The following is a 12,676-nucleotide window of genomic DNA, read 5'->3' as shown; positions in this document are numbered from 1 at the left end:
AGCTCAAGTCAAGAGCCTCAGGTGATCACTGACATCATACATAAGAGTGTTAATTGTTAAATTAACAACAAGAGTCACTGTGCACTTACTTCCCATGCAGGACCTCTGCCCTCAATGAGTTGTATCATGAGAGTTAACTGTAAAAGTTGTTCTCAGTTTGTGTGTATGTGCAAATTGTTGAAATTTCTACTTAGTATAGAGTTGGTCTTCTGTGTATAAAGTTAATTGAAAATGAATCTTAATGGAGAATGGGACTGGGACTGGGAGTGGGAGGAGGAGGAGGGATGGGAGTGGGGGTGGGAGAGTGGGTATGGTGGGAAGAATCACTATATTCCTAAAGTTGTGCTTATGAAACTTGTATTCCTTAAATAAAAGATTTCTTTGGGGAAAAAAGGACAACTCACACAACAAAGATGTACACAATTTCTGAATGGTTCTCTGGCCATTCATGTAGGAACTATGTAAGACCTACCATATACAAATAACCTCAGTGTATTATACCTTATCCTAATATTGGCTTTTATTCTAACTTCCACATTTTCATTTTTTGTATACTTCTAGCATTGAACTGCTTCTGTTTTATTAATTCAAACATTCATTTTAAGTAGATATAAACATCTGATTATTACATCTTTTAATATAACGTGCCCAAGTATTTACACTCTAAAATATTATAAATTACTATTCTTTCTCATTTACACTGCAATTACACATTATATTCATTTCTTTAATTATATGTTTTTGTACACTGTTACATTATTTATGAATTTCATTTAAGGATAGTTAAAAAAAGGCCTATAAATCATTTGTTATTAAAAAGAAGCATTAACGAAGGCTCTTCTGTGCTGAGACCTAAAGAGAAGGAGTCAATCATCTAAATGGGAGGAAAAAGAGTTTTCTAGTAATAAGAAGAGCAAATTGCAAAGATCTTGAAAGGGTAAAAAACTGGAATGTTTAATGACTGAAAAGGAGAATTCTCAAGGGATGAGAGGAGGGTGACTAGGAAAGGACCAATGGTAGCAGGGATGCACAGCAGTAATGAGATTTGAGAGCAGCTTTAAACTAAAAGGAAAAAAACAGACTGTCCTTATAGGAAAATAAGATACACTTCCCTGTGGCAACAGTAATAGAAAAGTTTCTGGGCATTAAAACCAGAAATACTCACGTAACCTTGGTTGAACTATCTCTTTGACTCCATCTCTACATCTTTAAAACGGAGTTAATAGTACTTCTCAAGGATGCTGTCATTTGGCTCAATGGTTAAGTCTTCTACAACCCATATCAGAGTGCCTGGTTCAAGTTCAGCTCCTCGGCTTCTGATCTAGCTTCCTGCTAATGTGTACCTTGGCTGCAGCAGGTGATGGAAAAAGTACTTGGCTCCTTGCCAACCACAAGGGAGACCCAGTTTGACCTCTTGAATTTGGCCTGGCCTAGTCCTGGTTGGGCATCTGAGGAATGAATTAGTGGGTGGAAGAGCTCTGTCTCTGTCACCTTGCCATTCAAAGGTAGCACTCCTCAAGGCCTGCATTGTGGCACAGCAGGTTAAGCTGCCAGTCACAATGCTGACATCCCATGAGTGCCCATTCAAGTCCCAAATGCACCACTTCTGATTCAGCTCCCTGCTAATGGCACCTGGGAAAGAAGCGGAAGATGATTCACATGCTTGAACCCCTGAACTCATACGGGAGAACCGGATGAAGCACCTGTGTGGCCCAGCTCCAGCCACTGTGGCCATTCAGGGGATGAATCAGTAGATGGAAGATTCTCCTGCTCACTCATTCTCACTCTCCCTGTCTCTGTAACTCTGCCTTTCAAATAAATTTAAAAAAAAAAAAAAAGCCAAGGAGCATTAAGGAAACAGGTGTATAACCTAGCAGTTAAGATGCCTGTGTCCACATCACAGTGCCTGGGTTAAGATTCCTGGCTCTAGCCTATTGCTAATGAAAACCCTAGTAGTCAGCAGTGATAGTCCAGGTAACTGAGTTCCTGCTATCCATGTAGGAGATGCGAACTGAGCTCCCAGCTTTGGCCCCAGCCCAGCCATTTGGAGTATTAGGGAAATGAAGCAGAAGAACTAGAGGATAGTAATGATTTCTTTCGCTCTATCAAATAGTTTTTTAAAGGAACATTAAGTCCGATAGGGCTGAGAATCTTAAAATTTATTAACAGTTTCTACTAGTAAGCACTGGGCTACAGCTTTAAATGTCCTATCTAACTTAAAAAGCCCACCAGTCATTTTAAGCATGTGATTTAATGCCTAGAGCTAGGAATACTCAGCCCACCATCCCTGTGAACATGGGCTGCCAGCAGCACCATTTTCTGCATCTGTACAATGGTAACTGCAAAGTACCTACATAATAAAAGTTGTTATTAAGATTAATTAAGAGAAATCCACCTTTAACATGTATATCTGGCCATGATAGGTTCTGAATAAACATTAGCTATTTTTGCTACTGCTATTATCAGTTTAGGGTCTTAAGTATTTGCCACAGCTAATGAGTAGCCACAATTCCTCACAAATGACATACTTAAAAGTACTACACACTCAAATTACTCAGCAGAGTTTCACCATATGCCACTTGATGCCAGAGCACAGCACTTTTGTCCCTGAACTACAACTCACAAGCACATACTCGGGAGTGAGCCTGAGATGGGAGAAGCAGTCCTGCTGATTTTAGTCATTCTGTTTGAGAGGTCTCTGCTGGAAATCCAATGGCCAAATTAAAATAATTGGATAATTTTAATTTTAATAACATACAATTTTTGACTCAAACACTGATGTTGGAACCTAACTCTAACCTAAGGACCATCTCTTCCATACAGCCACCCTTGCTGGGGGAAAGAACTCTTTTTCTACAATTTTTCTTCAGTTGGAAGAATATGATGATACTACCAGGTATTTAAGTAATCTAGAAAGCTGCAGCAGTGTAAAACTCTAGAGCCACATCCACTCATGCACTGACCGTGCACCTGTGTGTCAGGAACTGTGCTGAATACAATACATAAGAAAATAACAAAGGTGTAGTGGTTAATGCTATGTGTCAGCTTTATCTCAAGCCCCAGCATATTGAAATTAAACATAATTTCCGGATGTGTCTGTCAAGGGAGTCTCTGGATGAGACAAGACTTTGAATCAGCAGACCAAGTAGAGAACATTAAACTCCCCAAAGTTTACAAGAATTATCCAATCCACTGATGACCCCAACAGAACAGAAGAGCTGAGGAACTAAAGAAGGGAGAATTCTCTACCTGACTGCTTGAGCTGAGACTTCAGTTATCTCCTGGTTCTTAAGTCTTTGGACTCAGACCATTGGATTTCTTGGGCCTCCAACACATAAGGAAAGATTGTGGAACTCATCAGTCTTCCTAACTGAATGTGTGTGTGTGTGTTTGTGTGTGTGTGTGTGTGTGTGTTTTCTATAGGTTCTATTTCTCTGGAAAACCTTGCCTAATACAAAGGTCTAATAACAGAGCATGGTACTTAGAGCAGATAGCAGATACTAAATTCAAAAAGACAGACACATAACCCAGACAGCTCCAGACAGAAAAACAAAGAAGAAAGAAATGAGAAAAAGCGAGAGGCACAACCCTACATAAAATTTTAAGAGAAAGATGCAATACTGATCATCATTCTTTGTATAAAATTAATAAAAGTGGCTTTGTTTATATATGTTGCAAGATAACAGCTCTTACTAGCAAACCAAAAGAACTTTTAGATTTTTATTAAAAATTCTATTATGTTAGAAGGCATCTACAATAGCACTGAAATGTGCTGAATCATAAGCAAGTTTTCTTCTTTAAATGAACTGAAAAATACTGCTAAAGTATCCAGCAGACAGAAGTGTTTAATAGGCATTGTAGGTCATTGTTCTTAAGCTAGCAATAATAATCTAAGTCTAACATGAACAAATTTATAAGCTTACAGGCAAGCAGAATGGTCAAGGGAAGGTTTGCTCAGCAGGAAGATCAAATTATGATGTAAGCCCTTAGGCAGTTTGCTCTTACAAGGCAACGAACCTATCTTTAAACATCTTTACATCCTCAGCATCCAGCCTAGGACCTAGCAAAGTAATCACAGGATAAATGTCTACTGATCTCAACTCCTAACTTAACTTTCTCTTTCCTTCTTTGACACAAGGTAAGAATGCAAGAGATTCAAGCAGATCATAAGGGAATTTTCTAGCTGTTCAACTATGTTTAAAAAGCCCAAAAGGTTAGCTCTGTATAATCCTAGGAATTTCAGAGAAAGACTTTCAAAGAACAAAAAAGTAGGACCATAAAAACAAAGACATAAAGACAAGCACAATGTGAAAATTTTGAACTTTTTAATGTCAAAAAATATAAACAAAATGAAAAAGAAACAAGGTTATACAATTACTTGTCAATTAAAAATAATTTAAAAAGAGAAAGACAAAACAGAACTAGGGAAGGCGGGAATTTGGCTTAGAGCTTCAGATGCCACTTGGAACACAGTATCCCACAATGGAGTGCCTGGGTTTAAGTCCAGCTTCCTGCTAACGCATGTCCTGGCAGCAGCAAGAGATGGCCTGGGTAGTCGGGTCCTGACACCAACACGGGAGAGCCAGAAGGTACCAGGCTGCTAACTTCAGCCTGTCTCAGACCTGGCTTGTTGCAGGCATTTGAGGAATGAACCAACAGATGGGAGATCTGTCTGTCTCATTCTCTTCTCCCTCCCTCTCCCTCTCCCTCTCCCTCCCTCTCTCTCTCTCTTTCTCTGCTTCTCAAGTAAATAAATTTCTTTAAAAAATTTAAAAGAAATTAGTATAACGTCTTTAAATACAGAACTCTTTCTTTGGCAATCTATGTAAGTTGAAATGGAACAGTCACTAAAGTAAACACTATTAATTGATTTATGTACTTAAGAAGGTAATTAAAACACATGTGTTTGTAAATGCACAGGATATTTCTTGCAGAAAATATATGATGTAACAGATGTTGCCTCTGAGAAAAGCAATTTTTAGTCTGGAGCAGAAGCAAGACATCTTTTCGTTTCACACATATCTTCTTGGGTCGTTCAAGCTGTTTACTGGAGGCATATATTACTCTTCTTAAAAACACATCAGAACAGTAGGTTCTCTTGAGAGTTGATGAGTTAACGGATATAGAATGCTCAACACAGTAAGCACTATAAAATATTCAAATAGTATATTGAATATAGTGTATGCATACATATACTTCTCTTCAAATCAACATAAGGGAAAAAGAAAATACCCCAAAAAATAAGCAAAAACATGAGGAATGATCAATAAATATAAAGCACATTTTAAATCTCTCAAATAATCAAATGCAAACAAAAATATTTCTGCTTTTCAGATTTACAAAATTTAAAAAGATAGACAAAATCTACTACAGAGAGGTGGGGGGAAACAGTCCAGTAAATACATTGCTTTTGGTAAGAATGTTAATTTGCACATGAGCATCCCATTGATCCAACAATTCCCTATCAAGGAATTCAACCTGATATTTAAGATAGCTGGAAGATGGGAACAGCCACCGGTTTCCTCATGCTGGGTGGCTAGGTCTCCCACAAAAAACCCACCATCTTTCTGGATTGAGGAGAGGGAGGACAGAGTAAAGAGCAGGCACAGCCACTGGAAAGCAGGAGGGAAATCCCAGACAGGAAGAGTCATGGAGGAGGAGTCCCAGATTATGGATGTAAACTCAGAGCAAATTTCAGGCAGACCCTCAAACCACACATGGAGCAGACTCCAAGCAGCCCCACTAAGGGCTGATGTTCATGTAATTGCCCACCACGGAGAAGACAGAATCTGCAACCTAGGGTCAGCCAATCTATGTCAAAAATAACAACAATTTACTTCGAAGGAATGTAACAGAATGCAGATACTCTAAAACATATCATTCATAATGTGTCGGATAATTCAAAAATCACTCTGCTATGAAGAAACAAAGAAACGCAACCCACTCTTAAATGAGAAATCTATCAATGAGAAATCTATCAATAGGGAGAATTTATGAGATGTCTTAAATGATGACACTGGCAAAGATTTTAAAGCAGCAATAACATTTATGCTCAAGAAAAATATGCTTGTAATGACTGGAAAATAAAAACAGAAAAACTCAGCCAATAAATAAATACACAATAAATACAAACTACAAATTTTAAAAATAAAAAAAAAATTAAAACTTAACAGATCAGAAGAGCAGACATAACAGAAGAAAAGGTTAGTGAGCCTAAAGACAGATCAGTAAAAATTAACTACTACAAACAACAGAAAGAAATAAAACGAAAATAAACGAACAAAGCCTCAAAGACTTTGGGACCTTAACAAAAGTCTAATATATGTCACTCAAGTCCCAGACTAGAACAGAGAACTGGCAGAAAAACATAGTTTAGGAAACAATGACCGGGGCCGGTGCCGTGGCACATTAGGTTAATCTTCCACCTGTAGTGCTGGCAACCCACATGGGTGCCACTTTTGTGTCTCAGCTGCTCCTCTTCTGATCCAGCTCTCTGCTATGGCCTGGGAAAGTAGTAGAAGATGGCCTGAGTGCTTGGGCCCCTGCACCGGCATGGAAGACCTGGAAGAAGCTCCTGGCTCCTAGCTCCTGGCTTCGGATCGGCGCAGCTCTGGCCATTGCGGCCATTTGGGGAGTGAACCAGCGGATGGAAGACTGCTCTCGCGCACGCTCTCTCTCACTCTCTCTCTCTCTCTCTGTAACTCTACCTCTCAAATAAGTAATAAATAAAATATTTAAAAAAGAAAAAAGAATGACCAAAATTCCTAAACTTAATGAATGACATAAAGTCACAGATTTCAAGAGCTTGGTCAATTCTGAGCAAGAAAAAATGAAAACATACCTAAGCACTGCACAATCAAACTACTAAAAAACAAAGTATAGAGAATATGTTGAAAACAGCCACAGAAAAATTACCCATTAAAAGCAGGGGAAAACCAGTTCAAATCGCCACTGATTTTTTCATCTCAATCTGGGTAAAACCAGCTTCCATGTTGTTTAGAGCCCTGTGCAAAGGCATTCATGGAAAAGAACTAACAGCAAGCGTCTATCTTAATCCAGCTAAAAGCACTAAGCAGTCTGGGAAAAAATGGCTATTGTGAAAATGCCCACAAGAAAGCCTGCTGCCATGCAATGTAATAAAACATTAAGTCCCTCTTTAATGATAAAGACCCTGGCTGGCTGGACAACAGTGCACCCACCAGTCCTTCCTCCTTTACTTAAACTCTTCTGTTCATGAAAACAAACATGAAGGTTTAGAGTTTACAAAGAGATTTAAACGTAAGTTCTCCTTTCAATTCTGATTCTAATTATAGTATCATTTAATCTTAGCCAAAAGGCCAAGACAATTATACTAATTATAGTATAAGAAAGGATAGTAAATGTGCCATCTCTTTTCAGATGCAAAATTGATACACAGAAAATTACCTGAGATCATACAGAAATCTGCCTGAGGTCTTAGGGTTACGGGAAATATTAACTCTCCTAAGCTTTTCATCCTGATTTCTGAACTCTTTCTTCTCAAAATCCAAAATAGCAGGTAGGTACAGAACAAGAGTGAGAAAAATTCTAGCTTCTTCTTGGTCTCATCCTAAATCTCAAATCAGGGACCAGCTTATGGGAAACATTATGAAGTCTCATTATAATGTAGTCACAGAAAATGAAAACGAAGCACTAGATGAAACACTTCCCTCTCACTTTTTTAGGTTATTGACTCACACTAAAACAGCCTCTGAAAGCAAAAACATTAACACTCTTCGTCTGAGGGTACACATTTATTTCTAACCCTCACTACCTTTAGGCTCCAAGTCTGCCAAGTAATGTCGACCAAAGTCATGAGAGCAACAAATTAGAATGAAAGGGAAACTGGCAGACTAGCAGGAAAAGAAAAGGAAAAATATGGCAACATGTTAAAGGAGAGGCTCTATTCCAACTAGTACTGTATTTTCTTTCTGTGACAATTATAACTTAACATTTGGATATAACTTTAATATTTTTTTCCAAAGCATTTTCACATCTATCATTGCCATTCCTAATTCCAGGAAAGAAACATGGAAGGTACAAATAAAAGGGTTTCATCTGACAAAAAGAATTGGGGGGGGGCTGAAAAACCAACTTCCTTTAAGGGATTCAAGGCATTTTAAGCTTCTTAAAGAATGAAGAATTATATCAATAATATAAAATTCTTAAACAAATAGGTTTGGTTTCCTCACCTGAAATTGGCATGCACATTTCAAACCATCTCCATCTTCTTTACACACTCCTCCATATTTACATGATGATTCATCACAGACTCTTACATCAGACTCCCTCACGTTTAATTCTGCAAAAGAGGAAAAACTGCTTCAAATATATGTTTGGCTTTTTCTTATTCACTGTGTGTGTATGTGTGCATATGTGAAAAATCCTTAAAATGTGAGCATCCCATTCACAAGAATAAGGCACTATACAAAAAGTTCTATTGGATGCAAAATGTCCTATATTCCCCAAAGAGAATCTTACATAATAATAAGCCTAAAATAACCCAAATTGAAATAAAATTCAAAATTTCAGATCTAACATAATTCCCAGAGGTAAACACATGGAATTTTTTCTATTTTGGCCTGCCCAGACCTTAAGATAATCTTTTTTTTTTAAGATGTATTTATTTATTTGAAAGTCAGAGTTACAAAGAGAGAGGAGAAGAGATAGAGAGGTAGAGAGAGAGAGGTCGTCCATGATGGTTCCCTCCCCAGTTGGTCACATGACCAGAGCTGTGCCGATCCAAAGTCAGGAGCCTAGAGCTTCTTCCAGATCTCCCACGTGGGTACAGGGGCCCAAGGACTTGGGCCATTTTCTACTGTTTTCCCAGGCCATAGCAGAGAGTTGGATCAGAAGTGGAGCAGCCAGGACTCAAACCGGTGCCCATATGGGATGCCAGCACTGAGGTGGCAGTTTTACCTTCTAAGCCACAGTGCCAGCCCAAGATAATTTTCTAACTGTTCTCTTAACTTTAGGTTATTTTTTTTGCTGAATACCTTATTTTGAAGGGTAACAAGAATAACTAAAGAAATCTGAATTGTTTTGGCACTCAGAATAAATTTTAGGTGATTATTATTCATTCTAGACCAACTGTTTTAATTATAAAATAATTATAATGTGAACTTGAGTTTCATTCAGTAGATACACATGGAACATTTACATTCACAGAATTGAAGATACTCAAAATATTACTAGACTTAAAACATATAAAATTGATTTCATTTCACTCTACCACTGGAAGCACACCCAATCAATTAATAACAGCATTCTAGAGCATTTTGTTCCTGATTTAAGACTGTCAGTCTCGCTTTGGAAGCATTATATTAGGCTTTCTCTGAAATCAAATAAATTGCTTAAAGGTTTGTGCTAAGTAAGGCTTCCAATCACGTGAAATGGGGTGAAAATCACTGTAATGCAATTTTCACAAACTCCCTACTGGGAATGAAAGCTCAATAACAAATGCGGGAGCTGGCGCTGTGGCGCAGTAGGTTAATGCCCTGGCCTGCAGTGCCGCATCCCATATGGGCGCCAGTTCAAGACCCGGCTGCTCCACTTCCGATCCAGCTCTCTGCCATGGCCTGGGAAGGCAATGGAGGATGGCCCAGGTCCTTGGGCCCCTACACCAGCGTGGGAGACCCGGAGGAGGCTCCTGGCTCCTGGCTTCGGATCAGCACAGCTCCGGCCGTTGCAGCCAATTGGAGAGTGAACCATCGGATGGAAGAGGTCTCCCACGCTCTGCCACCTTGTGATGCCAGCATCCCATATCGGAGTGCCAGCTCAAGTCCTAGATGCTGCGCTTCCAATCGAGCTTCCTGCTAATGCATCTAGGAAAGCAGCAGAAGACAATTAAGTGTTTGGCCCCTGCCACCCATTTCAGAGACTGACAGAAGTTCCTGGCTCCTGGCTTCAGCCTGGCCTAGCCCTGGCTGTTAAAGGCATCTGTGGAGTGAACTAGTAGATGAAAGAGTGCTCTCTCTGTCTGTCTCTTCCTCTCTCTCCCACTCTTTCAAATTAAATAAAGCTTTATTTAAAAAAAAAAAAAGACATGAACAGAAACTTAAAACAAGAGGAAACTAACACAGCTGTTTTGTTGTTCTGTTTCACAAACTATTCCAGGTATAGAAAACCACTTTTCTTTCTTTTTTAAAAAAATTTATTTATTTGAAAGTTAGAGTTATACACAGAGAGAAGGAAAGGAACAGGGAGAGAGAGAGATCGGGATTCTATCCACTGGTTCACTCTCCAATTGGCCACAATGGTCGGAGCTGCGCCCATCCAAAGCCAGGAGCCAGGAGCTTCTTCTGGGTCTCCCACACAGGTGCAGGGGCCCAAGGACTTGAACCATCCTCTACTGCTTTCCCAGGCCATACCAGAGAGCGGGATCAGAAGTGGAGCAGCCGGGACTCGAACCAGCGCCCATATGGGATGCCCGCACTGCAGGCGGTGGCTTTACCGGCTATACCATAGTGCCAGTCCCGAAAAACAACCTTTCCAATTCCTTCTTACCCAGGCCATGAAGCCTTTATGTTCTTGGTTTTCCTTATCTCCCAAATTTTGCTCAATCTTCCATTTTCCCGTTGACCATTTGCTTTAGCTTGAGGCTCAATCCTAGGGAGTAGAGTTTTCCTGGTTTGGGTTTTTTGGTTTCTTCCTATTCCTGCTAGAAACTTGAACCAAGGTAGTTTCAAATACTGTAAAACATACATCTTCAGACCCAAGGAAGATAACTAAATATTAACAAGAAACTGCTCTGAAGAAGAGCCTGTGCACAGTAACTTTGCTCAACTATAGGCTTTGCCAGTTTAAGGGCCATAGAAATGAGACTTGCACAACTCGTTAATACAATTCAGAGCATTTCTCTTGATAGTCTTTGCAGTCTTATTATACTTCAATCCATAATACAATCAGAACTTTTTTAAAAAAGCTTAAGTAAATGTTTTATTTTGCCTGTGGGTCAAGATCATGCTCTGAATAGTGATTACCAGAAGCTGGGAAGGGCAGGGAAAAAGGGGATAGATGGAGTTTCAAAACAGTAGAACAAAAGTATTGGGTTCCAGGGTCCGCAGCACAGTGGGGTAACTATAGTTCAGAACAATATAAAGAACTGAAGAACAGGATCTGGTAGGTTCCAAACATGGAGGAAAGTGAGGAGATGAGGATGCTGACTGCCTGATTGGATCAGTTTATACTGTGTGCATCACTGAAATATTGAACTATGCCCCATAAAAGTATACATGTATTACATGTTCATGAAAAAAAATAAATACAATAAAATTTAAAGAAAGGTCAGACTCTGAGTTACACTTTCTATCTTAGTTTGAGATTTTTGAATTGTAATACTTCTTACCCATTGCATTTTATACTCCAGTGGACTGCATGTTAGAACCTAAACCATTCCTGCCACTAAGAATTACACGTGGCCGTCACCACGGCTCACTAGGCTAATCCTTCACCTAGCGGCGCCAGCACACAGGGTTCTAGTCGGGGTCGCCAGATTCTGTCCCGGTTGCCCCTCTTCCAGGCCAGCTCTCTGCTGTGGCCAGGGAGTGCAGTGGAGGATGGCCCAAGTGCTTGGGCCCTGCACCCTATAGGAGCCAAGGAGAAGCACCTGGCTCCTGCCATCGGATCAGCGCGGTGCGCCGGCCGCGGCAGCCATTGGAGGGTGAACCAACGGCAAAAGGAAGACCTTTCTCTCTGTCTTTCTCTCTCACTGTCCACTCTGCCTGTCAAAAAAAAAAAAAATCACACGTGTGGTGTCCAAGTTGTCTGGGTATCTGCGTGAGGGACTACAGAATATTTTAGTTGGAAAAACTACTCTCACCGAAGTGAAGAAGAAACATTTGGCCCAGTAAACAAAGCCATGAATATGAGGAGTGATTCCAAGCACAGCGTGGTGTCTTTCATATGAATTGCTCCCCAGCTCACCTTTCCAGAACTCATAACGCAGAGACAGAAGGGCTACAACAAGAAACTAGAGAAAGGCTTTCACTAAAAATTTTGAAATGACAAGATTCAAACAGGGCTCCACTTTGATGCTCACATGACAAGATGTAACAGAAGGGGATAAAAGGGGCTGAGGCACCTCCACAGCAGCACACCTGGCAGGGAAGCTCAAGGTCAGGAGACAATAGTGTCAGGCAGGGAGGTATACCTTTGATATGTGTCCAGAGGTACAAAAATGCACAACTGAAGCAAACTTCATAGGAAGAAAGGAACAGGTGCCACGTGACAGTGGCCAGTGAATCCACAAGAAACCACCTTTGTGACTCCAGGAATAAACCTGGGAGGGAGGTAAGTATGAGGGAGCCAGAGGTTCTAATTAATAGGTGAGGGTAAAAGGCATGAAATTCTGATTTACTCTGGCTATTAGTCATGTTTTATTTTATGCCTACCTTGCTAAATGTTTTCACATGTTAATGTGTTGAATGTGATTATTTAGTTGATCATAATGTAATTATTAAGCATCTACTATGTACCTAATACTACATTGAGAATTTGGGACACAGGAAAATATCTTACATGGAGTTTACGATCTTGCATATGAAACAATCAGTGATGAATTCAACAAAGTCTGTAAAGGGATGTCTTATACCGTTACTGCCCTAGGAATTTCAATAAGGGGACTAACAAGAGAGGTTTTTGGCCTAGCATATACCTG

The 12,676-nt window shown here is 39.9% G+C and overlaps 1 protein-coding gene across 3 annotated transcripts in view; it reads right to left on the bottom strand.

The window, feature by feature from the left end:
- Nucleotides 1-12,676, bottom strand: part of TMEFF1 (transmembrane protein with EGF like and two follistatin like domains 1) — a 132,514-nt gene that overhangs the window by 93,851 nt on the left and 25,987 nt on the right. For all 3 annotated transcript variants that reach the window (XR_011381234.1, XR_011381233.1, XM_002707936.5), the window contains exon 2: nt 8,211-8,320. Coding sequence is in view for 1 of the 3 variants with exons in the window: in XM_002707936.5 (XP_002707982.1) it covers nt 8,211-8,320 (110 nt within the window). In the remaining 2 variants the exon portion in view is untranslated. The remainder of the gene's footprint in view (nt 1-8,210; nt 8,321-12,676) is intronic.

Source organism: Oryctolagus cuniculus, chromosome 1 (genome assembly GCF_964237555.1).
Source record: "Oryctolagus cuniculus chromosome 1, mOryCun1.1, whole genome shotgun sequence".
Lineage (NCBI taxonomy): Eukaryota > Metazoa > Chordata > Mammalia > Lagomorpha > Leporidae > Oryctolagus > Oryctolagus cuniculus.
Note: the sequence above shows the minus strand (reverse complement) of the source record. Positions and strands in the feature narration are given on the sequence as shown.